Genomic DNA, 27,030 nt, shown 5'->3' with positions numbered 1-27,030 from the left:
AATCAGGGCCAATATATAAAAAGGACGCAATGGACGGTTGCTTAAATAATGTAAATTCAGGCTATGCTTCCTTTTCAGTATTAAACACAAGGAAAAGCCAGCTGCTGGCTTGCTTGCTTGTGTTTCTGAGACAGCAGGCCTGGCTGGGGGGTGGCCTTGCAGCTTATTTTGGGGTCTTGAAGGCTAACTTTAGCATTCTCCCTGCACATTTAGCTGCTGGATACTGGAAGAGGAGAAAATCAGAGACTTCTGTCTCTCCCCAGATTTTACTAAAAGAGGGTCATTCTAGGGGGAACTTTCCTTGGTGTGTTTGTGTGGAGGGAAGGTTCAGATTGCGTCGAAAGGACTGGTTGAAGTGCTCGGCATTATTACCATTCCAAAAGACACCTGTGGCTACCGAGGCCTCTGAGCACCCATTGTGCGGAATCACAACTGGGGGGAGTTGCTATCAGGCCTTGCTTGCAAACTTCCCATTGACATCTGGCTGGCCACTGTGAGAACAAGATGGTTGGATAAATAGTATGGACAAGGGAGGAATTCAATTCAGTTTGCAGTGAACCTACCTAATTCACACTTCCCAAAACTGTATACGAATCAAAACACAGCCATTCTTTGAAATTTGCACTGCTCCAAATTTTGCAATGGAGCTCTCCAGCCAAGTCATGGGTGCAAAACTCCATATATTTAGGAGGTGAATATATGAGTGAAAATCATGTACAATATATGGGGGGGGGGGGAATTGGCCTGCCAAAAATGTGTCTTTTGGGGCAAAATTGCATTCGAAAATTAGGAGAAAATTGCACTAAATGCTGGTGAAGTTTTGTGAGGATTAAAAACACCCCCCCACCCCGCAAACGGATAAAGAAATGTGCGGAACTAAACTTAAGAATGGAAAACTGAGAAACTGAAAGAAACTATAACTAAAACAAAAAAATTCCTTCCAGTAGCACCTTAAAGACCAACTAAGTTAGTTCTTGGTATGAGCTTTCGTGTGCATGCACACTTCTTCAGATACCATGTGGGCATGCACACGAAAGCTCATACCAAGAACTAACTTAGTTGGTCTTTAAGGTGCTACTGGAAGGAATTTTTTTGTTTTGACTATGGCAGACCAACACGGCTACCTATCTGTAACTGAAACTATAACTGTTATGTTTGCTCCTTCCTACTAAATGAGCCTTTGGACAGATCTAGCAGGGCTCCCTTAAAGTCCTTATATTGGGGGCGGGGGCGGCAGTGGCATTGCTCAGAATGAGGATTCTTGCCTTTTCTGCTTAGAGAGCTGGAATTGGTAGTGATCCTCCCCCCTCTGCCTCTTCCTCTCCCCTACTCTGTCCCTCATGTTTACATCAAAGCCTCCCCAGGTCTCCCCATATTCCTAGAATGCCCCCTTCCTGACTTCCTGCCTGCCCTTTCCCGCTATTCCCCCCATTCTCAACCTGCTTCATCTCTTTCCGTACTAGATGCTCTCCTGGCTGATCTGGAGACGACAACCTCCCATATATCCAAACGCCCCGTCCTGCTTACCGACTCCGGAGGAGCCCACCCCAACGGGCTGAGCCAAGACGGGACCCCAGACCCCAAGCCAACTCCTCCACCGTACAACAACCCTCAGCAGCAGGTAAGCATTTGGGGAGGTTAAGGAGGAGCTCTGTGGGGCAATAGACCTTAGCCCAGGGAGTGGCTCCCTCTCATTAGCATCAGTGCTTAACCATAACTTGTTTGAAGGGAGGCAAAAGGTATTATGGGAGGAAAGAAAACAAACTGACTGGCATTGCCATTGAGTTATGTATGTAGCTGCTGCTTTGGGAATACATTTGTACCTCGGAAGTTGAACAGAATCCGTTCCGGAAGTCCGTTTGACTTCTAAAACTTTCAGAAACCAAGGCACAGCTTCCGATTGGAGTCCATGTTGGACGTTTGGGTTCCAAAGAATGTTCGCAAACTGGAACACTCACTTCTGGGTTTGCGGCATTCGGGAGCCAAAACATTCAGATCGCAGGGCATTAGACTTCTGAGGTATGACTGTAAACACTCTTGTTTGTTTCTTTAAAGGAACAGAACATCTGTCCATAAAAATAATGATCATTTATTTGAATGCTGCCTTGCCATAGTAAATCCTGCTCAAGGCAGCTCATGACACAAAGAAAAATGATATGATTCACTAAAGCTCCAAAATATAACAAAATTTTAATGCTAAAAAAAAAGTTGATGCGAACATTTCACTGAGAAATATACAATAAAAGTAAGCATTAATTAATTAATCAATCAATCTTATCTAAATGAGCCCAGGGTGGCAAATGACCAATGATAAAAAAATTAAAGTTTCTTAAAACAACTCTGGTGCAGTCTGGGGAAAATCTTAACTCAAAAGGCTTTGCTGAAAGAGGAAGTTCTTCAGTAGGCACCAAAGAGATATCAGAGATTGTGCTTGTCTGTTATTCATGGGGAGGGAATTCTAAAGGAAAGGTACTACAAAAAGGATTACTGAATTCTTACATCCTGAGGAACTGAACTCCTGATTAGGTGGTATCTGCAAGAGCGCAGTGGCTGATTGGGTGAGATGTTGATAGCGGGGGTGTCTGATTGCTGGCTGTGGTGGTGGCCTAGTGGTCACAACTACCCTACTGAAAAGCTTCTTTGGGGAGGAGCTGAGTTAGTGATGCTGTTAATTCCCAGCCAATCAGCACTGTGCACAGCCTCAAACACACAGCTCCAGTTTTCTCCCCCTGAGCTCCATCATTGTTTGTACTTCATGGTAAACTATAATTAATGGCTTTCCATGATCACACCTTTCTGGTCTGTTTGTCTTCTGGGCTCCTCCTAGGAGGAAACAAGCCATGATCTCTGGCTTAGCATTACCAGGGGTCAATGTTTATTTCTCTCCCAGCAAACCAGTCACACTTAATTCTTAGCTTACCGATATCTCTTTCAGATGTACTGCTAAGCCATGAATCGTGGTTTGCTTCTTCTGTGTACCATCATGGTAAACCATTAACTATGGTTTATTTACTGTGACATGAGAACTATGGTTTATTTACTGTGACGTGAGCGAACTCAAACATGGTTTTGCCACAGGAATGGGGAACCCTTTTCAGACTGAGGGCCACATTTCCTCCTGGGTCACATTCCAGGAGCTGCATGACAGGGACAAAAATGGACAGAGAAACAAATGCAAATTTTTACCTGTGTACAGTAGGCAAGTTTTACCAATGCTCCTGCACTTATCTGTTGAAAAAAGCAAGAGGCAAGATCAAAGTTCAAGGACACATTCCAGCCAGGCAAAACCACCCACGGAGGGTACACATTAGGGCTGGTCATAGATGGGACCTGGGGAGAGGGGTGTGGCCAAAGAGGAGCCTGGATAGAGTCCCAAGGACCACACAGAGAGGCCAGGAAGGCTGCATTTGGTCCATAGGCCTGATACTCCTCCCTCCTGGTTTACCAGAATGTGTGACCTGGACTAGTATGTCTAAACAAAATGTGCACTTTTGCAGTGAGCTCACCAACCAAATGATGCACAGCTGTATGTATGACTTGAGGCAGGCTTAACTCCCCAAATACTTCCTTTGTCCCACTGATCAAGATTTTGCAAGTTTCAGGAACAGGATAAGAACCCAGATGAGCAGCGCTCCCTTTTCCTTGCTGCTTCCAACACTCTAGAAAGAAAGAAAATTGTCCATCTCTAGATGTTTTGTCTTTGCATGTGGATTATTCAGAGGCTTCATGTTCTTCTAGTTAGTCTGTGTCTGTCCAGCACATCAAGATGCAAACTCTTTCCTCTGCTTTTACAACCTCCATCTCCACCTTTTAATCTCAGGCTGGGACCACAGTCATGCCGGTAGACCCATTCCCAGCATCGACCATGCAGGGCGGAAGTGACAAGGAACACCTGTACAGGTAAACAGTGGGTTGTTTTGTGGGGCCTCTGTGCATGCACACGAGAGAGGGCTTATGTCCCTAGTGTTACCTTGGCTGTGTTTAGGGGAACCATTTCTCCCATTTCCTCAGCCGTTTCCCCAAATAAGGTGAAAGCATGAGTTTTAAATGCAAGGAAGGGAAACAGTCTGGTGAGGTGGTTATGAGAGGAGCAGGAGAACAAAGATGTGGGGGTGTGGGACCAGGGAAATAAGCTGTGAAGGAAGGTGATTTTTTTTATTTAAGAAAAGATGGTGGAGGAAATCCTACGAACCACAGTGTCTGTGGCAGGGAAGTTTTGTAATGTTTGATGCCTTATTGTGTTTTAATTTGTTGGAAGCTGCCCAGAGTGGCAGTCAGATGGGCGGAACAACAGCAGCAGCAGCAGCAGCAGCAGCAACAACAACAACAATAACAATAACAACAGTGGTGCATTTTCCAGATGTTGTTGGACTACAACTCACATCACCCCTGGCCATTGGCCTTGCTGGCTGAGGCTGATGGGAGCTGTAGTCCAAGAACCTGGCACCTTCATTACACATCTCTTTAGGCGCCAGGCGAAACCATTTATAACCAGGCCCAGTGCAACGAAACTGGTTTCGCTCCCCTAAATGTGCCTCTGATCAGGGACTGGGACTCTCTCTTCCATTAACAGTTGTACCAGGGAGAATTTAGGTGCAGAGAATCTCCTACCTCTGAATGTCGTTTTCTGGGAATCACAAGCGGGGAGAGCTGTGGTTGCATCTCAGGCGCTGTTTCCCAGAGGCATCTGGTTGGCCACTGCGAGAACAAGATCCTGGCCTAGATCCAGCAGGCCTCTTGCTTATAATCTTACATAGTGTGTGCCGTTCCTCCTATTGCTACAGCTCTTTGATGGGAGCAGTGGCGAGCATCAAAAACCCCCTTCCAATATCAGAAACACCTTTTTCTCTGGCCCTTAACCTGGCCCGATTTGGAGGACCACAAGCACCAGGGTGTGGGAAGCTGTGAGGAGCAAGAAATACGACGAGGAGTTTGGCCTCCTTGGGAGCTGTGCCCAGCTCCCCTGGCCTCGTTCCAGAGCATCCATTAAGCAGAGGGATCCTATAAATAGCTGCCACCCCTCTGCCTTCCTTTTACTGCTCTGTCCTTCCCCATCTTTCTCTGGAGCGGAGGGATGCTTCATCTTCCTCCTTGGGGTGGGGTGTGTGTGAGTCCTGAGCTCTCCTTCCCCCGCCCCCACCTCTCTTTAATGTATCCCATCTCTTTCTCTCTCATGCGGGTGCATCTTCCAGCACGGTCTGCAAGCCTCGCTCGCCCAAGCCCAAGGAAGGGGCCCCTCCGCCCTTCTCCTCCTCCAGCGGGGTGCTCGGAGCGGGACTTTGTGAACTGGACCGGCTCCTGCAGGAACTCAACGCGACCCAGTTCAACATCACAGGTATGGCAAGTGGGGTATGAAATTGTGCTTGGGGGTTGGATTTCTAGAGAGAGAGAAGGAGAGAGAAGCGAAGACTCTAATGGAACAGTGAAAGGAATTATTTATCTGTTGTGTGTGCATGCATTTCTCACTCGCTGCCACGAGAAGATGCTAGTGTAGGTTTAAAAACACAAACCGCAATGGGGAACGTAAGAAGCTGCCTTATTCTGAGTCAGAGGCATGGTGCATCAACTCAGCACCTCCTACACTGGCTGGCAGCAGCTGTCTAAAATTTCAGGCAAGTGGTATTCCTACCTGGAGGTGCTGGAGTTTGAACCTGGGGTTTTTTGATCACAAGGCACTGAGCTCCTACAGCCCTTCCCCACTGACAGCTTAAAACAGAGCGTGTATAAGTTGTGGCATACCTCTGCTGGGAATGAGTAACAAGGAGCGACTGCTGCAGTCTGCGGTCTGTGAGTTTCTCAGGCTGGCCATGAATTGCTGGACCAGGAGGATTTCCTCTTGTGTTCTTAAATATCCCTTGGAGCTGATTTATCCTGCCTGCCAAGGTCCCTTTCCAATCTCCAGTGTTTGAGAGCAGGCAATGGTTGCCCTTGCTCAGAGGCATTGCGTTGTTTTCGTTTAGCAATGAGGTCACACACTCCAGGCTTTGGCACTGGCTCAGGTCCTGATGCTGAACCTGGATTTGTTGTGACTCAGATGAAGCCCTGAGGGTGACGTTCTCTGCTCCCCTTAGGCCTTGCATCTCGTCTCTCCTAATGGAGCTCTCTCCCTTCAACCCTGTCAGGACAATTGGACCAGCCCCCCTGTTTTCGACAAGCAGCCCACAGTTTGCTCTGGGTGTCCTGTGCTCTCAGCATTCTTTGTTGGGCTACAACTCCCATCATTCCCTGACCGCTGGCTAAGCTGGCCTGGGATGATGGGATTTGTAGTCCGACAACATCTGGGGAACTAATTTGAAGGACGCTGTAGCTGAGTGATGTCTCTTGCATGCTAACTTTGGGAGCAGTAGGAGTTGGCCTCATGAGCTGTGGGGGCCCGTGGGGCTCTTGCTATTACCTGCAACGGAGCACAACATTGCAGGTTCCACCTGTGCCATGTGCTTTGTTCCATTCTTCCTGCATGAGGCGGCCAGGTCCCAACCTGAGGCAGACCACATGGCACATATTTCTAGCCACTTTCTGCAACTCAGAATTTGCCGCCTGAGGCTGCTGCCTCACTCTGCCTCTTGGGAGGGCGAGCCCAGGCTGTGAGGTAAAACTGGACCCCTACTGGATACATCTTCTACCTTTTTAAAGACAGTGTAAGTGGAAACTCCTGGTGATAACTGGCTGGTTTTGTTATTATTATTAATTCACTCGGTTTATGAGTTATTATTATTATTATTATTATTATTATTATTATTATTATTAATACCCCACCCATCTGGCTGGGTTTCCCAGCCACTCTGGGCGGCTCCCAACAGAATTAAAAGCACAATACAACATCAAACATTAAAAACTTTCCTAAACAGGACTGCCTTCAGATGTCTTCTAAAAATCAGATAGTTGTTTATTTCCTTGACATCTGATGGGAAGTTGTTCCACAGAGTGGGTGCCACCACTGATAAGGCCCTCTGCCTGGTTACTTGTAATAAGCCCCTAAGCGACTTACAAAGCTTTGAAAACATAAAGCGTGATATCAAATCCAAAAGGCAAGAGGTAAAATACATTGCAGTCAAGACAGTACAAAATCCTTTGAACAGAGACACTGAAACAGCAGCAGAATGCATTGCCTCACATTCAGATGGTGAAAGGCCTTTAGGCTCATCCAAGACATGCTAAGCGGTGTGAGGGGGGCACTCTGCAAATTCTCAGAGGCGCTGCCACCATGTTATGGAGTGGTTCCAGTCTTTTGTGGCTCTGAGCCCTGGCCCTGGCCCAAAGTGCTGCTTGAGTGCTCTTCTTGCTGTTAGAAGTGCAGCAGTGCTGCCATCTGCTGGCAAGGATGTGAAATGGCAAGTGATAAAAAGATGTATTCTCATTCTCTCTCTCCTCATCCCAGATGAAATAATGTCTCAGTTCCCAACCAGCAAAAGCCCAGGCGGAGACAAGGGCAAAGACAGGCCGGAAGAATCTATAGACGGCAGCTCCATTTCCCGGTAAGCAGATGGTTGATGGGGTAGTATGGGCGATCAATGGCAAGCAAAGACATTGCACCCAAAGAGCTGTGCTTTGGGTCTTGGCAAACAGATGTTTGTTGCAAAATCCCATTTTCATCCCAGTGATCTATGTAGGCACAACCTGTGGCTCTCCAGGTGTTGCTGGACTCCAACTCCCATCAGCTCCAACTCCCATGACCAGCTGGTAGGGAGGATGGGAATCGGAGTCCAGAATATATCAGGAGGCCCATAGTTTCCCCAGCCTTGCCATAGAGCAGAGGTGGGGAACTGGATCTGGCGGGGGGAGGGGGCAGATTATGAATTCCCACCATCCCACCTTGTGGGCCAACATTGACAGGTGGGCGGGGCCAGAATGGTGTCAGGTGACTGACAGCTGCCAAAGTTCCAAGGGGCTCAGCTGATCATTGGTTACACAGAGGCCTTTAAAGTCCTCTTGCATTTTCCCTCTGCTGATGGTTACAGCAGGTTCCTTCGAAGGTAGACTTCTGGCCCCAGTAGGGATTCCTGTCAGCTGATCAGCACTAAGAGGGAACCTTGCTTGCAAAGGAACAATTGGGGCTCACTTTAAGCTCCCGGTTGGTTACTTTGCAACCACGTCCATACCTGATGCCACATTTGGTGCCAGGTCATGTGGGTGTGGTTTAAGGGGAGTGGCTTCATGGGCCTAATTAGGCCTCTGGACCACTGCTGTGCGGCTAGGATTGCCATATTTCAAAAAGTAAAAACCAGGATAGTTGCTTAGTTTTCCTAAACATTTTTATTCATTCAAATCCCAAAATTGCTGAGCTTTATTTTTTTATTTTTTACAAAAACTCAAATAAATCCCATGATTTTCAGTTTGCTTGTCCCCAGATGTCACTTCTGCCTTTGAAATCCTGGATGTATGGCAGCCCTAGTACAGTTTGCCTTCTTTCTTCTACCCCACAGACATTCCTAAGATCTTAACCAGGTTCAAATGCCAACACTTTGTGTTGCTTTCACAGCATCCCAGTGAGGATGGGTTTGCTACTATATTCCCATATACAGATTACAGCTTATGGGAGAGGTGGGACCTGTTGTTGCCAGTTCCCTCACCTGAGAGAGAGTCTGTGTCTTTCAGAGTTTCGTGGAAGGGAGAATTTTCCTGTCCCAGTACTACTGGGGTAAAGGAAGCCATGCTGGTGGATTCCCCATACTAAAGTACAGAAGCCATCAGTGTGTCTGTAGATGGCTGCCAAAGTGGGCTTTGAACTCGTGTCACTAAAATGAAGGATCTGTAAAATATCTCAGAATCAAACTGCAATTGAGAGAACTGGGTTTTTTTCTTCATGCCCCTTGATGCTGCTTTCTTACTCTCAGGTCAACAGCTCCTCCGCCTGCAAAGCCATCGGCTACGTCTGCCACCTTGGAGCTGGACAAGCTGATGGCCTCCCTGTCAGATTTCCGGGTCCAGAGCAATGTGAGTGTGGGGCTCGGGCACCACTGGGACTGAAGAAGGGGTGGAGTGGGGTTACTTCCAGGGCTGTTCGTGATTTGGTGATAGGAACCTGCAAACACAGGGGTTGTGTGCATAATTACAAACCTGAAAAGCCCAGATTTCTTTTTTTTTTTTTTAAGCAAAGTTTCTAGTCATTATGGCTGCAAAGTGAGGCAGCTAAACCTAGCAAAGTTGCCGAAGCTATTTATGCCATTTAAATGAAGTGACAATTGCCAGTAAAATATTCCACTTGCTGTTTGCAAGCAGAAAAATTGAGGGGAGGGGGATTTCGCCAAATATTCTGCTGGAGGAGGTGAAATTTTCTAACTGTTTTCTTTAAAATGGCAGTTTGTAGCTAGTGCACATTATCCATAGTGGCTCCTGCCCTGTGGAACATCCTCCCACTAGATAAATAAACAACTATCTGACTTTTAGAAGACATCTGAAGGCAGCCCTGTTTAGGGAAGCTTTTAATATTTGATAAATTATTGTATTTTAATATTTTGCTGGAAGCTGCCCAGAGTGGCTGGGGAAAGCCAGCCAGATGGGCGGGAAAGAAAGAAAGAAAGAAAGAAAGAAAGAAAGAAAGAAAGATTATTTTTGGTTGATGAAGGGATCAATGGGCAAAGGAAGGACTGGAAGGAGCAGGGGGCATTTCCTGCCATCAACGAAAATGAAGTAAGATGCAGCAATAATAAAGCTAGACACACAGGTGTGCCAAAATTCATGGGTGCTGAAATGGAGGAGGCCATTTCACCCAAATATGCTTGATGGAAGGATGGAAATTCTCCATTGGTTTGGGGCGGGAAGAGAGGAAACATTCAAAGTTGTCTGGAAATGTCTTTTTTTTTGTGAGAAATCTCAGCTCTACCCATATCCATCTCTGACCTCCTAGCTCCCAGGAGCCTCCACCTCCACCACTGTGTCGCCCCCTCCAGCTCCTGCCCGAGTCTCCTCAGCGCAGCTGCCAGTGGTCTCATCCGTCTGCCCCAGCCCCGCTGCTGCGCCCCCACAGACCTCCCCAGCGCAGCCGAGCGGGAACCTGGACAGCATGCTTGTGATGCTGGAGTCAGATCTCAGCCGCCAAGGGATCTCCACCACTGCCAAGGGGCTGTGCGCATCCTGCCAGAAACCCATCGCAGGGCAGGTGAGTGCCGGCTGCTGGTGGAGAACGGGCTTCTCCTTGGAGGGGTCATCAGGTGGGGCAGATAGATGACTGCCAAAGGCCGAAGCAGGGGGAAGACCAGGCTGGAGAAAGATGGATTTGGGATTAGGGAGGGACTCCTCAACCAAGTCGTCTTTGTGCATGCTGTCGGCCATTTTCAAGGGCCACAGAATCTTGCCACAATTGTCGCTCTTTGGAAGTTCTTGGCCACTGCTGGACGTAGCATGAGAAACAGAGGTGCGCCACCCTATGTGGTACGCATGACATGCTCCCTCTCAAAGCTCGTGAGCCCCAGAATCATCTGTCGCTGCCTGAACTCAGATGGATCTTTGCTTTCCCTGCCTCCTCTCCCCGCTCCCATTTGCCCAGGTGGTCACAGCACTGGGAAGTACCTGGCACCCTGAGCATTTTGTGTGCAGCCACTGCCAGAAGGAGATGGGGGGCAGCAACTTCTTTGAGAAGGATGGCGCCCCCTACTGCGAGAGGGACTACTTCCAGCTCTTTTCGCCCCGCTGTGGACTCTGCAATGAACCCATCCTGGACGTGAGTTGCCCTAACCCTCAGCTGGTCCCTACTTCCTTACAGATGGTTGTAGAATACTGTACAGCCCCGAGAGACTCTCAGTGCCTCACAAAAGATTTGCACAAAAAAAGCATATTAAAAGAAAATTATACAGGGAAATAACATCACAGTTAGAGGCAACCGAGCTTTGTGAGGCAGGAATCGTTTGTTTGATGTGGGGCTTGAACTCATAACCCTGAGATTAAGAGTCTCATGCTCTACCGACTGAGCTATTATTTCAGGGCTGGTGCACATGGTACCTTCTGGGGGTTGTTGGACTCCAGCTCCCATCAGCCCCAGAAGGAGTAGCCAATGGTTAAGGATGATGGGAGTTGTAGTCCAACTACATTTTGATGCATTACATTGGCTACCCTTCAATAATTTCCTTCAGTTTCATGCTGCAAGACAGACCACCCTGAGGCATCATTTCTGTTTTATTCTTTTGTGGAGAGGGCTGCTGTTGCCTTCTTTGGTGATTCAGACCATTTCTCCTAGATCTCTGGTCATTACGTGCTGCAAAAAAAGTAATTGTGCCAAATGTTCTTAAAGTACACCACTCCCCGCCCCCCGGTCCTTTTGCACTTTTACAGTTGGAGTATATCAAGAGCAATCCTTTGAACCCTAGACCAAAACTCCATTCCTCTCCCTTCCTGATGAAACCTAAAACGGCACTCCAGGCATGGGCAGTGTGTCTGAATCCAGTGTAATCCAGAAAATGTTACTGAATATGACAACAGTATACAGGGCTTGCCTGCTTTTCTTGGCACGTTTGGATTTTTGAGCAAGTGCTGTGGGCGCCGGTCAAAAAATGGCTGCCGTGGCGGCAGCATGGCACAACACAAAATGGCTGCCACATGTGAAAGAGTGGGAGAAGAGATAGGACCACACAGTGGTATGGACATGTGGGCATGTTCCAGTCCATACAGGAACTGAACAGGAGGTGAAAATGATCTCTTGCACATTGTCATTTTTGGGGAGGGGATATTTATGGAGACCGTTTGTGGGTGACAGAGTGGCAAGGAGACACCAAAGGGGCCAAGCCTGGGAAACACAGGCCTGTCGTGTCTAGTTTGCTGCTTTGCTGCCAAGTTGCTGTTTCCTCATTGACATGACCTCCTTTTCCCCCCTGCACCGCATCCACCTGACTTGTGTAGAAAATGGTGACCGCATTGGATAAGAACTGGCACCCAGAGCACTTCTGCTGCGTCAAGTGTGGGCGGCCCTTTGGGGAGGAAGGTGAGTGTCAGCGGGGCCTTAGTGAGTGGCCCCTCAAATGACGGGCGGGGAAGAAAAACAACAAAACACACTCACACACACAGAGGCATGATTAGTCTTCCTTGGAAATAGGGGATAAAGAATTATAGGCCCGATTGTATTTTACGTGTAAGCTTACTGTAGTTTATGAGACAACATGGCTAGAGTAGAGACAGGGAAACTTCCTCACCCCGAGGGCCCCATTTTTCTTGTGGGAAGCCTTCCCGGGGCCGTATGCCAATTGCCTACCCTCCGACAATTCTCCACTGAAAATAGAGGACTTCCTAAGGTAAAAGCAGGACATTCAGGGATTCGGATCAGAAACCGGGAGGGCTTCTGTGATTCCAGGACTGTCCCATGAAAATAGAGATGCTTGGAGGGTCTGCAATAGTGAACATGGCAAAGTGTGGACAGCCCACCCCAATCCTCCATCCACGGAAACACGCGGCAATAGCTCAGTTCAAGGATCCCTTGTTGTTCCCCGCAGGCTTCCACGAGAAGGACGGGAAGCAGTACTGCCGCCAGGACTTCTACGAGCTCTTCTCCACCCGTTGCCAGGGGTGCAGCCAGGCCATCTTGGAGAACTACATCTCGGCCCTGAATGCCTTGTGGCACCCAGAATGCTTTGTTTGCAGGGTATGCATGTCCGGAGAGGGGCCCTATGGCTGGCAGGGCTTCATGGGGGTGCGGGGAAGCCAATGAGGGAGGCAGCCAAGTGAGAAAGTGATGGGTTAATTAGGGCTCCACCCAAAGTCCCTCAGGGAACTTTTCCTGCAAAAATTGGTGGGTGGGTGTTGGGGATCAGCGAATGAAAATCTGGACATGGGCTGCCTTTACTCAATACATTTAAAGCACTGTGATACACTTTAAACAGCTGTGGCTTCCCCCACAGAATTCTGGGAGCTGTAGTTTGTTGTTAGGAGGCCCCTATTCCCCTCACAGAGCTACGATTTCCAGAGATGTTTAAGAATCTATCCCTCTTCACTCTGGGGATTGTAACTCAGCTAGTGGTTGTGGGGAATAGGGGGCTGATGCTAAGGAAGCCTTGCTGATGGGAACAGCAGTTGGTGGAGGGAGGCAGCTGAGATATCTGGATTTTTTTTTTTGGGGGGGATAACTTCCATTTCCCAATGCTAATTGTACTCAAGAGTAAGGTAAAGGTAAAGGTACCCCTGCCCGTACGCGCCAGTCGTGCCCGACTCTGGGGTTGCGTGCTCATCTCGCTTAAGAGGCCGGGAGCCAGCGCTGTCCGAAGACACTTCCAGGTCACGTGGCCAGCGTGACGAAGCTGCTCTGGCGAGCCAGCACCAGCGCAGCACACAGAAACGCCGTTTACCTTCCCGCTATAAAGTGGTACCTGTTTATCTACTTGCACTTAGGGGTGCTTTCGAACTGCTAGGTGGGCAGGAGCTGGGACCGAAAGACGGGAGCTCACCCCACCGCGGGGATTCGAACCGCCGACCATACGATCGGCAAGTCCTAGGCGCTGAGGTTTTACCCATAACGCCACCCAAGAGTAGCCCAGTTAAAATCAATGGACCTAAATTAGTATTGGCCATTAGTTTCAATGGGTCTACATTGAGTAGAATTAACATTGGCTCCAAACCAGTGTCCAGGACTTGGTGTGAGATGCGAGTGGCACTGACCGTAGTGCTATCAGCTCAATTGAAAATTTCTGAGAAAATCCAGCATTATCCCATTGGATTTCAAAAGAGGAATTGATTTTTAAAATAATTAAGAGCAGTTAAGAGGGATAAATTTATCCAGGCCCACCCCCACCCCCAATTTGGAGGTTATTTAAAGCCACAATAACAGAAGCTCATCTAGAAAGTAGGAAAGGAAGCGATCAAGTCCAATAAGATATTGGCATGTGGTTTACAAGCAACAAAGCTTCTCCTCAACAGTGGAAGGTCTTGCCCAAGTGAGGAAACGAAAAGGAGCACAAATTCTGGCAAAGCAAACATAAGTTAACAAAAAGGGAAATTGAGGACCATGCTGAAAGTGTGAGCACCAAAAATAAAAAATAAAAATACACAAGATGTAGAAAACAAGATGTAGCTGGACCACTAAATAAGAGTTGATCCCTACACAGGGGTGTGTGGCACCTTCAATGTGCATTTTTTGGCAAATGCTGAAGATGCACCTGTTTACCCTGGCCGTTGACTCCCAAGATGTGTATTTTTAGGCCCTGGCGTATTTTTGTAAGTTGTTTTAAACTATTTTTTTCACGTTGCATTTCAAATTGCTGAAACGCCTCTGCCTTTGTCCCTGCTGCAGGAGTGCTACACGCCATTTGTGAACGGGAGCTTCTTTGAGCACGCCGGCCGCCCGTTCTGCGAGATCCACTACCACAAGCAGCGCGGCTCGCTCTGTTCGGGCTGCGAGAAGCCCATCACCGGCCGCTGCATCACGGCCATGGCGCGCAAGTTCCACCCCGAGCATTTTGTCTGCGCCTTCTGCCTCAAGCAGCTCAACAAGGGCACCTTCAAGGAGCAGAACGACAAGCCCTACTGCCACCCTTGCTTCATCAAGCTCTTTGGGTGACCAGGAGGGCGCCACGGCCGCGCCATGCCCGCTACCAGCATGGGAAGGGGGAAGGCCCACCAATCCCAGCCTTTGACCGAGCCACGCCCACTGCCATGCATGGGAGAGGCCTGTGCCTTATGGGTTCCACCCCGGCGGAGCCACCACACAATTGCCAAAGCCACGCCTCTAGCCAAAGGCGAGAAGCTGGACTTGTCCGCTTCTCCCACTCTACTCAGGAGCCAATCCCATCGCAGCCACGAGCAGCCAATCCTTAGCCCTTACCCCCGTCACATGCTACTTTAAGCCACACCCACACAGCGCCAGCGCTTCAGACAGGAGGCAGTGCCTTAAGCCGCAACTCACACAAGACTAGCTGGCGATGTCATCCAGGTAGAAGGCGGGGCCATAAAGAAGCCACACCCCCTCTGCTCCCTGTGAAGTCTGTTCCCGCAATGCCGTCCGGTAGTGTGTCAGAAAGGAAGCACCTGAAACCCATCTCCCTACTCTCAAGCCATAAAAGCCATTCAGGTGGGAGGTGGGGAGAAAAACCCTTTACTTCCAGGTCCTTTGGTATCTTTTACCGCTTTTGCTTTTGGGTGCAAGGTGAGGGGCTGTTTCACTTCGGGGCTGCCCTAAAGCACTTACGATGGTGATCAAGTATGATCTAAAATGGTTCAACTACAAGAGGGGAGAGGCAGCAGTAACTCTGTGGCCCATCCTTCAGTGGCAGAGATTTTGGGGCGAGTTTATGTAAAATCAGGTTTGACACCACCCCAAGGGTTATATCTGTGAGCTGTCAGTGGGATTTGGGAAGATGCCTCTCTCCCTTAGGGACCCAGAGTCCTAAGGAGGTTAGTGGTACAGCAAGAGTGAAGCCTCCCTAATGTAGCAACTTTGGGTAGATGACCGGCTGGTGTTGAGGAAAGGAAGTGGCATCCCACCCCACCTCCCTTTGCATGTTGCAGTTTTAAAAAAGCCCTGGATTGCAAATAATTAAAACACTTTTGGTTTGGGTTTTAAAGAATCAAGGAGGAAGGGAATGGGTGGGTGGGGGAATGTGCCTGAGCTTTCAGTTTTACTTTATCAGGGTCATTAAAAAAAAAAAAATACGGTGTAAACCCAAATTGAGGCTTTTATTATGATAGAACTTGGGTCGGGAGTCCAGGGAGCATGTGGTTTCCCTTCTGCCGCCAACTTTTTACCCTCACACTGCTGTATATTATATAATAAAATTCACGTATATTAAAAAAAAAAAAAAAGGATCCAGACAGTTGTCATGTGCGGTGGTTCAGCTAAAAAGTGGACTTACAAGGAAGTGTGGTAGATATTGGAAAACTTTGCACTCCAAAATAAACTCTTGTCCTTCTCCCCGATAGCATGAAGATATTATCAGGATGTTTTTCTGTAGGACAGGCATTATCAGGTCCCTGGGCATCATCCCCTCTGGCCACTTCTCATTCCCCACCCCTGACAACACACAATTTGGTTTTCTGAGGGAACTGGGTAACGGCTGAATCCAGGAGAAATAACCTCAGCCTTGAGAAGCACAGTGCTGACAGAGGAAGTAGGCAGACAGTGGCATTCTTTCGACTTCCCCCTTCAGCTCTATGCACTTTTCAAGGGATTCCTAACTGCCTTTACCACAAAAAGAGCAACAGGGCAAATACCTGAAGGGCACCTTATTTTGGAGAAAAGATCTTCAGAGCTTCTACGCTGGTTGGTCCTCTTCTCACAGAAAGAGCACAGCTTCCTCTCTTTGTGGTTTGACGCCAAGGCGCAAAATCAGTCCTGAGGGAAGTTTTTGTCCCCATCACTTCTCTTTCCAAAGTTTCATATAACTCATCATCACCCACATGCCTCGCCCATAATTCAAAAGAGCTAGTTGCACTTATCTTCTACTGAAATCAATGGGACAAGGTAGTCAAGATTACTTTGCTCCCACTGATTTCAATAGGAACGAAGTGTGATGATCTTGGTCTGGACCTTAAGCCACAGTCCAAAGCCTGCCCTTCACTAAATGGTCTCATATACAAAAATAAAACACTTGTTTTCTTGATGGGCAAATCGAGGTGCCCCCTCAAGCTCCTCCTCTCCATCAGCATGAGGAGGATCCCACAGATGGCAATATTACCACATCTCTTTGCCTTCTATATTGGGGGAAAGAGAGCATCCTCTGGGAAATTTGATTAGGCCCAGGGGGCTCTGGTTGCTGATCCCCTCTCTAGGCCCTAGTGTGCTATACAACAAAACTTAGGGAAAGTTATTCAGTGCCCCATTAGTTTCATTATCCCCACTTCTAATACCCAGATACTGGTGTTAGAAATCAGGCATTTGAATCAATTAAATGCATCTTGATCTTTCCAATTAATTGTGGGGGCATCTCCTTTATCAATGCTTTTAATCAAATAATTGACTAAATATTGCAATCCTTCTTGGAAGGATTTTAAGGCTGTAAGCGAAGACCATCATTGGCCATCTTTCTGTCCAGTCTGTTTTTGGCCCCTTTGGCCCACCACTCTTTCAGAATATTAGTCTCCCAAAGAGAAAACCAAATATCCCTGCAAGATGTAGCATTGTGGATTTTCTTGAACGTTAGAGCAGCTCCTGGAAGGAGCTTCCATTAAATCAAGCATTCAGCTCTTGCTTAACTTCAAATTTCATCACTTGGAGGAAACAAACATTTGAAGATTGAATAGACCAAAACAGAATTGACAAATGCAAGGGCAAACACAAAAATATAGTGTTTTGGAAAATGTTTGGATTACTTTTGCACATGTGCATTTCACACAAAAGCTAAGCCATGGTTTAGTGCAGGGCAACGGTCCCTTTTAGCCTGAGGGCTGGATTAAGGCTGGGCCAACCCTCCGAGAGCCACAGAGACAGCCCCACTTGTTGAAAATAGGCCAGCTCCTTGTGGTTTGAAGTCGGCTTCTTTCAACAAGCTATAGTTAATCTTAACTATATTTTGTGTGACAACACAGCAAGCTTTGGGTGATTTAAACAGGGCCAAAAGTTCCCACGCTGCTCCTTATACCTGAGGAAGCAGTGCTATTGGCTTTGGGATGCTGTCAAAGACATTTAAAAAAAATATGTGAAAAGACAATTTAAAAAAAGTTTTATGGACCCACACTGAATTGGCAGGTTGGAGGCAGCACATTGGGTCTCTTCCGTGAAATCCATGGATGGTGGGATATTCCTTTCACATGGAGAAAAAAATATTTTGTAGCACCAAGTGGAATGCAGGAAAAAATAGCAGCTGTGGTAATTGTTAACCTTTAATAACAGTGCTATGCTGGAGAAATTTCTGTTCTTATACTCTCAACATTCTACACAGAGAAAAAATAGAGGGCAGGTTTTCTACTCCTTTTTTTTAAAAAAAAAATCTAAAGTGTGCATCTCTCAACGTTCCATACTTTGTGAGTCTGTCCACTGTTTTGCTGGTGCACATAGGAGCATCATCTGAAAGTAAAGAGTGAGGGGAGGATAATAGCCTGTTTGTTAAAGTAGCCCCCACCTATGTGCCCATCTGTGGAAACCAATGAGGGGAACACCTCTGCTTTCCCCTGCTTCTGGCAGGCATTAATGTCTGTGCGACATTACCAGCCACCACTCCGATGTCCACCTTCATCTCATCCCTATTTGCATGCCCAGCAACCAACGCACCTCACACTAAGCGACGGGGTGAAGGTTGCCATGCTCACTGGCACTGGAAGGCAAAGGGTCAAGAAAGAATACAGAGATGAGCAAACAGCTAGCAGAGCTATCCCATACACATCTCAAAAATAAAGGCAAGAATGGCCCACCCAGATGTTGATGGACTACAACTCCCATCATCCCTCACCACTGGCCACAGCTACCGGGGATGATGGGAAGAAGAGTTCAACGGCATCTGGACCTCCAATATAAAAGGCAAGGTTCTCAATGGCCAGCTGTGGGCTACAGGATAGCCAGAGCAGACGCCTCTCCCCCGTGCAGCGCCTGATGCTCCTCCAGCTGCGCCTTCGAGCCGAAGCTCACCCCGCACTCGGCGCACGTGTTTGGCTTCTCTCCCGTGTGGGTCCTTTTGTGCTTCGTCAGGGTGGAGCTGTCGCAGAACCCCTTGTTGCAATAGGGGCATTTGTAGGGCCGCTCCCCCGTGTGGAGTCTCCGGTGAATGACCAGCTGCGACCACTGGCGGAAGGCGCGGCCGCAGTCGGGGCAGCCGAAAGGCTTCTCCCCAGTGTGAGTCCGGCGGTGGTTCAGGTAGACGGAGCTCAGCACAAAGGCCTTGCCGCACACGTCGCACTTGTAGGGCTTCTCCCCAGTGTGGTTCCGCCGGTGGATGATGAGGGAGGACGTGTCGGCGAAGCCCTTCCCGCACTGATCACATTTGTAAGGCCGCTCCCCGGTGTGGCTCCTCTGGTGCGTCACCAGGTGGGAGCTGAGGCTGAAGCTCTTGCCGCACTCCACGCACCGGTGGGGCCTCTCCCCGGTGTGGATCCGCTGGTGTTTCCTCAGCGTTGAGTTCTCGATGAAGCTCTTCCCGCAGTCGGGGCACTTGTGGGGCCGCTCGCCCGTGTGGATGCGCTGGTGCTGGATGAGGTGCGAGCTCTGGCCGAAGCTCTTCTGACACATGGGGCACTGGAAGGGCTTGTCCCGCGCGTGGTACCTCTGGTGGCGCATCAGGTTGGAAGCCTCGCTGAAGTGGACCCCGCACTGGGCGCACCGGTACGGCTTCTCGCCCGTGTGAATCCTCTGGTGCTTCATCAGGTTGGAGTAGAGGCTGAAGGTCTTGCCGCAGTCGGAGCAGCTGTGGGCCACGCCGCTCGTGTCGATGGCCGTGGCCTCCCCATTGCTGTCGATGAGGTAGGCCACCTCCGTCAGGTGAGTCCTTTGGTGCACCCGGAGCCGGGCGCTCTCGTCGAAACTCTTCCCGCACCGGGGGCACTTGTAGGGCTTGTCTCCCGTATGGATCCTCCGGTGCCTGAGCAGAATGGAGCTGCGGTTGAAGGTTTTCCCGCACTCGGGACATTTGAAAGGCTTCTCTCCTGTGTGGATTCTCTCGTGCTCGGCCAGGTTGTTGCTCCGAGTGAACCTTTTCCCGCACTGCGAGCATTTGTAGGGCTTCTCGCCCGTGTGGATCTTCTCGTGCTGGACCAGGTTGGATGTCTTGTTGAACCTCTTTCGGCAAACGGAGCACTTGTAAGGGGCCGGCTCGCCCGCAAGGCCCCCCATCCCAGGCCCACCACTTGCTATGTGTCCTCTAGGAGCCTCAGGTAGATCCCTTGAACTCTGGGTAATCAGATCCTCTTCCTGCTCCATTCTAGGAGCCTGGAGGAAATGAGATCCTGGACTGAGACTGGAAAAAAACACAGAAATGGGGTTATGGATCACACAAGCTCTGTCAAGAATCATTTATGAGTCTTTTCTATTTCCTTGCCATTATGTTGAAAACCTGCTTAATATTTTAAAAATCTCTAAGTAGTGTACAACTTAAAAGCAGCAGAACAATATCTTTAAAACAAAATACAACATAAAACCAGCAAAATGGAATGTAAAAGCAAATCAAAGCATATGAAAACAGGAATTCAAACAGATAAAAACAGGCCCTAATCTTATTTGTCAGGGAAGGTCTTGGTGAAAATATATATCTTTAGAAGATATTTGAAGCAACTGATGGTTGCTGCTTCATGTATGGCAGAGGGAAGGGACTTCCATAGAAGAGGGGCAACAACAGAAAATGCCTGGTTTGGGGTCACTGCCATATGACATTCTGTAGTGTGGTACCATGAATAGAATATCCTCAGATGATCTAATTCTAAATGATCTCACAGGAGCAAACAGTCCCCTTTAAAAGGTCAGGTTAACCTCCATCAATTGGGTTATCGCCTCCTCTTTATCTTCAAAACATGCTATTTAACTGTGTGAGGTCATTGGGGGATTTGCAGGTAACTCTGGGTTCTACTTATCTTTTTCATCAAAACCTAGGTGAGGTGTGTTGTTAAATCAGTGGCTTGATGTGGGAATGGATTGGACAAGGGCCAATAAACAAGGCTCAATCCAGACAAAATGTTGTTGGTACTGTTAATAGGTGGTTCCTCTGTGTTCAACCTGTTCTGGAGGAGGTTGCACTCTCCCTCAAGGGCCAGTTTTGTAGTTCAGAGGTACTTGTGGAGCAATCTTAGTCATTAGCTCAGAGTGCCTCTTCCCAGCCTAGGTTTGTACCCCAGCTATAGGTAAAGGTAAAGGACCCCTTGATAGTTAAGTCCAGTCAGAGGCAACTATGGGGTGTGGCACTCATCTCGCTTTCAGGCTGAGGGAGCCAGTGTTTGTCCATGGACAGCTTTCTGGGTCATGTGGCCAGCATGACTAAACCGCTTCTGGTGCAACAGGACACTGTGACAGAAGCCAGAGTGCATGGAAATGCCATTTAGCTTCCCACCACAGCGGTACCTATGTATCTACTTGCACTGGTATGCTTTCATTTTTTTATTTTATTTTTTTAATAATATTTTTTTATTGAGTTTAAGAAATACAGAAAAAAGAATAAAGGATAGATGTAAGAAAATAGAATAGAAGAATAACAAATTTCCATGTTCTTTTTTCATCAAATCTAAAGGACTTCCCCGCATCCTCCAAACCCTGCATTCTCTGTAGTATAAAACATCAGCAATTTGTTAACTTATTTCAAAGCTTATTGTATCTTCCATTTTATCATGTTCCCTGATTTCAAATATACTGTAACCCAATTCTTGTGCGTTTTATATTAAACACAATAAAGTTGTTTCATTATTTTACCTCTAAATTCTTGTGTCTTAATTTTCATTTCATTAACTTACATTTGCTGAAGCTAGAGTTTCCTAAAAGGTGCATTTTTTTTAACATTCATACAGCTTATAGTGTTTTTTCAAATAGTCCTTAAACTTTTTCCAGTCCTCCTCGATTGTTTCTTCTCCCAAGTCTCGGATTCTGCCAGTCATTTCGGCCAATTCCATATAGTCCATCAACTGCGATTGCCACTCCTCCAGCGTGGGTAGATCTTGTGTCTTCCAATGCCTTGCAATCAAGATCCTAGCTGCCGTGGTAGCATACATAAAGAAAATTCTATCTTTCTTAAGTACTCTCTGGTCTACAATGCCCAAAAGAAAGGCCTCCGGTTTCTTAGGTAAGGTAAATCTAAGTACCTTTTTTAGTTCATTATGAATCATCTCCCAAAAGGCCTTCACTTTCGGGCAAGTCCACCAGAGATGAAAGAATGTCCCTTCCGCCTCTCTGCATTTCCAACATTTATTGTCAGACAGATGGTATATCTTAGCTAGCTTGACTGGGGTCATGTACCACCGGTATACCATTTTCATAATATTTTCCTTCAAGGCAGTGCATGCCGTGAATTTCAAACCGGTGTTCCATAACCTTTCCCAGTCTACAAACATAATGTTGTGCCCCACATCCTGCGCCCATTTTATCATGGCGGATTTGACTGTCTCATCCTGTGTATTCCACTTAAGCAGCAAGTTATACATTCTCGAAAGTAATTTATTTTTTGGCTCTAACAATTCGGTCTCTAGTTTCGATTTTTCCACCTGGAATCCAACCTTTTTATCTATTTTAAAGACCTCCTGAATTTGCGCATAGTGCAACCAATCTCGCACCTTGGTTTTCAGTTTTTCCAAGCTCAGCAACCTCCAATTGTCTCCAATTTTTTCGATTATTTCCCAATATTTAGGCCAATGGGCCTCCATGTTAAGTCTCTTACGTGCCTTGGCCTCCACCGGTGAGAGCCACCTCGGAGTCTTACTCTCCAATAAGTCTTTATATTTTGTCCAGACCATCAAAATTGCTCTTCTGACAATATGGTTTTTAAACAATTTGTGCACTTTAACCTTGTCATACCACAAATATGCATGCCACCCAAAAGCATTGTCAAACCCTTCCAGATCTAGGACATCAGTGTTCTCCAATAAAATCCAATCTTTCAACCAGCAGAAGGCTGCAGATTCATAATATAACCTCAAGTCTGGCAGGGCAAATCCCCCTCTTTCTTTCACATCAGTTAATATTTTAAACTTTATTCGGGGCTTTTTGCCCTGCCAAACAAACTTAGATATATCCTTCTGCCACTTTCCAAAACATTCCACCTTGTCCACGATCTGTAGGGCCTGAAACAAAAATAACATTTTCGGCAATACATTCATCTTTACAGCAGCTATTCGGCCTAACAAGGAAAGTTTCAATCTTGACCATGTTTCCAAATCTCTTTTGATTTCTGACCAACATTTCTCGTAGTTATCTTTAAACAAATTCAAATTTTTGGAGGTCAGATACACCCCTAGGTATTTTACTTTTTTAACCACATTTAGTTCTGTTTCTTTAGAGAACTCATCTGTTTCTGTGACTGTCAAATTTTTTGCTAAAACTTTAGTTTTTTGCTTATTTAACTTAAACCCCGCCACCCGACCAAAGTCAGAAATTAATTCTAACACTCTTTTAGTGCTAGAGACTGGTTCCTGTAATGTTAATACCAGGTCATCTGCAAATGCTTTCAATTTATATTGTTTCACTCCGACCTCAATTCCTTGGACCAACCGGTCCTTGCACTGGTATGCTTTCAAACTGCTAGGTTGGCAGGAGCTGGGACAGCTATAACTCTACCAGGGCAGAGAAAGCCTTGCTCTGGTGAACCAGAGCAGGTAATCTCCCATCTAGGTTATTACAACGTGTCGTGAGGTGGAGGGGACTGCCTTTGAAAACTATCCAGAAACTCCGGCTGGTAAGGAACATGACAGCAAGATTGCTCGCTGGGACTGAGTGTTAAAAACATCTTACACCATACATGTTATTTTGGCATCTGCATTGGCTCACAGTCTGTTTCTGGGCCAGATTCAAAATGCTGTTTTAAGGCCCTTCATAGCATGGGACAGGGGTACCTGAAGGGTCACCGCTCCTAACATACCTACCTGGACCCTGAGATCAAAGCTGGAGGATCTTCTTTAGGTGTCCCCACCAGCGAAGAGATGTCAAATGAATCGAAGGGTCTTTTCAGTGGTGGCACCCCAGTTGTGGAATGCCCTCCACAGAGAGGCTTCCTTGGCACCAACCTTAATTTCCTAGGGCTTTCAAATCTTGCTGTTTTCATTTTTGACACTCCCCTTTTTGTTTCTGAGCTTAATGTGGAATTTAAATTCTGCTTAACATTGTATTCTATTAATTTTCCTATTGTTGTCTTTTAACTTTTTTTGATTAACTCAGCTGCCCTGAGAACTTTTTGATATAGAAGAGCCTACAAATGCTGAAAAACAAACAGGTAAGGTAGGTTTGGCCAAACCCAATGAGTTTAGGGGCCTAAAATGGAGTTTATTACCCATTTTTGTCAAATGCTTTGACCAGTAAACATCCCTGGTTTGCAATTTGGGAAGCTAATATTGTACTTCTTTCCACAATTTCTTTAATGGTATTTATACTTAGTAACTCATTTTCATTAGAAGATACCTTTATTTTAGATATGTTAGCAGCTACCATGAATTTCAAAGCACACATATACAGTGGTGCCTCGCAAGACGAAATTAATTCGTTCTGCGAGTTTTTTCGTCTTGCGAATTTTTTGTCTTGCGAAGCACGGATTCCCTGGGTATTAACGGTTTTAAGAAAAAGGAAACAAACTTGCAAGACGTTTTCATCTTGCGAAGCAAGCCCATAGGGAAATTCGTCTTGCGAAGCAACTCAAAAAATGAAAAACTCTTTCGTCTTGCGAGTTTTTTGTCTTACGAGGCATTCGTCTTGCGAGGTACCACTGTATATAGAAAGCTAACCTACTGTATTTTGTTCAGAGGGATAAAATTCAGAATTCTTGGAATTTTGATTTATTATTATTATTAATAGTTTTTTATTGGACTTTCCAAAAAGAAAAACAAATACTGTTAAATAATACAATGTGTTCTGTGTGGGGAAGAAAGGGAAATGGGGTAGGTGGCTGGAGGTCCAGACCAAAACAATGCTCAGACATTCAAGAAAATTGGTATGTATATTGCAGGATTCATTTTAAGAAACACAAGCCAGAATTTGTCTAGCTAAATGCTGGAAGATGAAGTGACCCCCCACCCCCGATGAAAAGACTGGCCAGAGAAATTATGAGAAGCGGTAAAATGCATTAAAATGCCATACTCGAGAAGCCAGAAACCAACAAGAGATCAAGTTCTTAAAACGATGGGTCCTTTTTATAAGTCATTGCAATGAAAGGGTTGGCGATAACACACACACCCAACCCATTTTCAAATACCTTTCCTCTGCACTACATATACAATCTCTCTCTCTCGCCTTCCTTCCTTCCTTCCTTCCTTCCTTCCTTCCTTCCTTCCTTCCTTCTCCCCACCCCTCTTTTCCCCTCTCTATTTTTCTTTTCGCTAGTATCCTCTATCTTATATAATGTACCTTGGTTACTGCAGTTATTACTATTGGTTGTCCCCCCCTTGAAATCCTTTCTACTGCTTTCCTGTTTGTGTGTCTTTTGTATTTAATTAGCACTGTTTCTAATGGATGAGGTAGGGTAACTGATGAAATATGCTGTTTTCTTCCCATTTGCTTTCAACCTTTTATGTTTTTGGGCACCCCTCCCCACCCCACAACAAAAAAAAAGCAATGATGGGAGAGAGCACTAAGATGTCTGGACTACATGACAATACAAAAACGTTAGTCTGAGTTAATTTTATAAAAGTTAAATGTAACAATGAGAAAAGAAACACAATCAATATGAACATGGTAAAAATGGCTCTAGTGTAATTTCAACTCCTGAGCTTTTATTTTATTGTAAAATGCAATGTGTGTATGTGTCTTTGTGTGTATGCTTCACTCAATTTATTATAAAAAGGTTGATTCCCTCATGCGTGTTTTTTTATTATTTATTTGCATCGTGCCATCAGTGTGCATGGAACTTAACACAGTACGAGAAAACAGGTCCCTGCCCTGAGAAGGTTACAGTCTATAATTCAACACAGGGAAAGAACAAAGAGAGGGAAGGAATAAGCAATTGCTTCAAATCCATGTGTTTAGGCTGCATTATGTAAGGGCATGCAAAACAGAGGACTGGGCCAAAGGCATCACTGATAAAGTAGATTCTGAAGATGGATCCAGATGTTGACTTCTCCATATTTAATAAGGCCCTTATCTGCAAAATGGGAACAGCAGGGTCATATAATTCACACAACCACCATGATGGTCAGTCCACTACAGAAGTTAAAGCACATTATTAAAGAGGCTACCTTTACACTACTTGCTATTTCTCATTCTCAGTCCCAGTCCCATCCTGTCCCAAGCTACAATATGAGGGGAATAATATTGACCTATATTACATGGTGGTTGTAAGGGTTACTGAGATCATTGTACACAAAGGGCTTTGAGCACTCAAGAAGACTATATTATACCCTTCGTAGTTTTAAACACCTGTAGGAAGGAATCAGAATGTGCAACAAAACTAGAGAGATATTGCAGCTGCTTATCCAGTACTGGAATAAAATGAGGCTGGAGGACAATAGCAGGCAGGCAGGCAGCAGCTGGCACTATTGTAAGAGAATATATAAATTTAATGAATAAAATAAATCAATAAAATAGTACCAATAAAGCTGTAAGTAAATAAAATTAAGATCAAAGGTTCAATCCCTTGTAGTACCTTAAAGCTGCAATATTAACCTCACTTTTCTGGGAGTAACTCACCTTGAATTCAGGACTCAATTCTGACCAGACCTGCTTAGGATTCTGCTGTAAATAAATGAGGGTTTCTTTATAAATGTTTAGCGGACTTTGCCATTGCAACTATTGGGGGAGAATTACTATGTTGGATCCTGCAGTGAGATGTGCATTTTCTTCTTTTGGTCCTCCCCTTTGTTTACCTTTCTTTTTCGGCATGCAATGTATAATTAAATACCCGCTAGTAAAGCTCCAATTCATTCCTAAGCATTACACTATAGAACGCCCATTATATCTTCTCTCCCACCCACTGCATTCCACTGCCGTTTCCCTGCGCGGTTCATCTCCTTCCTGCCTGCCTCCCTCCTTCTCTCTCTCTCAGCTGGTTGGAGCGTGTTGCTGAGAACGCCAAGGTTGCAGGTTCGATCCCCGTCTGGGACAGCTGATTATCGCTGCATCGCAGAGGAGGCTGGACTAGGTGATCGTCAGGCTCCCAATACTATGATCATATATAGCACACATCCGTCCTCTTTCTCATTCTCCCTTCGCCCACACCCGGCCAACTTACCGAACTCAGGGTATTTGTGCCCCTGACATCACCATCCCCGCCTCCCCTCCGGATGGCTCCTGGCACAAGCCGCCTCCCCAGGTGGCTTAAAGCATCCACCAGCCAGCAAAGCCCAGCTGGAGGGAGGAGCAGCCACGGAGGAAGGTGCATCCTTTATTAGAGCTCCCCTTCTCTTTTCCTGCAGCGATCTCCAACATCTTCAGGAACCACCAGCCTGGCTGGCAGAAAGCTGGGAATGCCGCGGTCGCTCTGTGGTTTTAACTCTTTGCTCTCCCTCTTTGCTGCTGCTGCTGCTGATGGTGGTTTTTTTCTTAAGCATGATGTTTTGCAGCAAGTTAGCAGAATG

At 46.5% G+C, this 27,030-nt stretch overlaps 2 protein-coding genes across 7 annotated transcripts in view; one reads left to right on the top strand and one right to left on the bottom strand.

The window, feature by feature from the left end:
- TGFB1I1 (transforming growth factor beta 1 induced transcript 1) overlaps positions 1-15,717 on the top strand; it is a gene marked incomplete at its 5' end in the record, with an annotated part of 23,166 nt that extends 7,449 nt beyond the window's left edge. Inside the window, 10 exon segments of the mRNA XM_083707422.1 lie at positions 1,464-1,621; positions 3,821-3,900; positions 5,193-5,335; positions 7,379-7,475; positions 8,835-8,934; positions 9,848-10,099; positions 10,487-10,660; positions 11,833-11,914; positions 12,420-12,568; positions 14,210-15,717. Coding sequence (XP_083563548.1) covers positions 1,464-1,621; positions 3,821-3,900; positions 5,193-5,335; positions 7,379-7,475; positions 8,835-8,934; positions 9,848-10,099; positions 10,487-10,660; positions 11,833-11,914; positions 12,420-12,568; positions 14,210-14,476 — 1,502 coding nt within the window. The 3' untranslated portion in view covers positions 14,477-15,717.
- Positions 15,555-27,030, bottom strand: LOC310829223 (uncharacterized protein). Of its 6 annotated transcripts, none has more exons than XM_083707468.1 (3): positions 26,685-26,990; positions 26,144-26,188; positions 15,555-19,796 (listed from the first exon to the last, which is right to left on the bottom strand). In XM_083707468.1, the coding sequence occupies exon 3, from the start codon at positions 19,757-19,759 to the stop codon at positions 18,395-18,397; it is 1,365 nt and encodes a 454-aa protein (XP_083563594.1). In that variant the 5' UTR covers positions 19,760-19,796; positions 26,144-26,188; positions 26,685-26,990; the 3' UTR covers positions 15,555-18,394. The 6 variants fall into 6 exon arrangements, 3 of the variants coding, with proteins under 3 accessions (XP_083563594.1, XP_083563592.1, XP_083563593.1); XR_014557197.1 differs by lacking the exon at positions 15,555-19,796 and adding an exon at positions 25,319-25,593 and having other exon boundaries at positions 26,140-26,188; positions 26,685-27,030; XR_014557199.1 differs by lacking the exon at positions 15,555-19,796 and adding an exon at positions 25,319-25,598 and having other exon boundaries at positions 26,685-27,028.

This window comes from Podarcis gaigeae (assembly GCF_964106915.1).
Source record: "Podarcis gaigeae genome assembly, chromosome: 13".
Classification (NCBI taxonomy): domain Eukaryota; kingdom Metazoa; phylum Chordata; class Lepidosauria; order Squamata; family Lacertidae; genus Podarcis; species Podarcis gaigeae.
The sequence above is the reverse complement of the archived record's forward strand: the minus strand, read 5'-3'. Positions and strand labels throughout refer to the sequence as shown.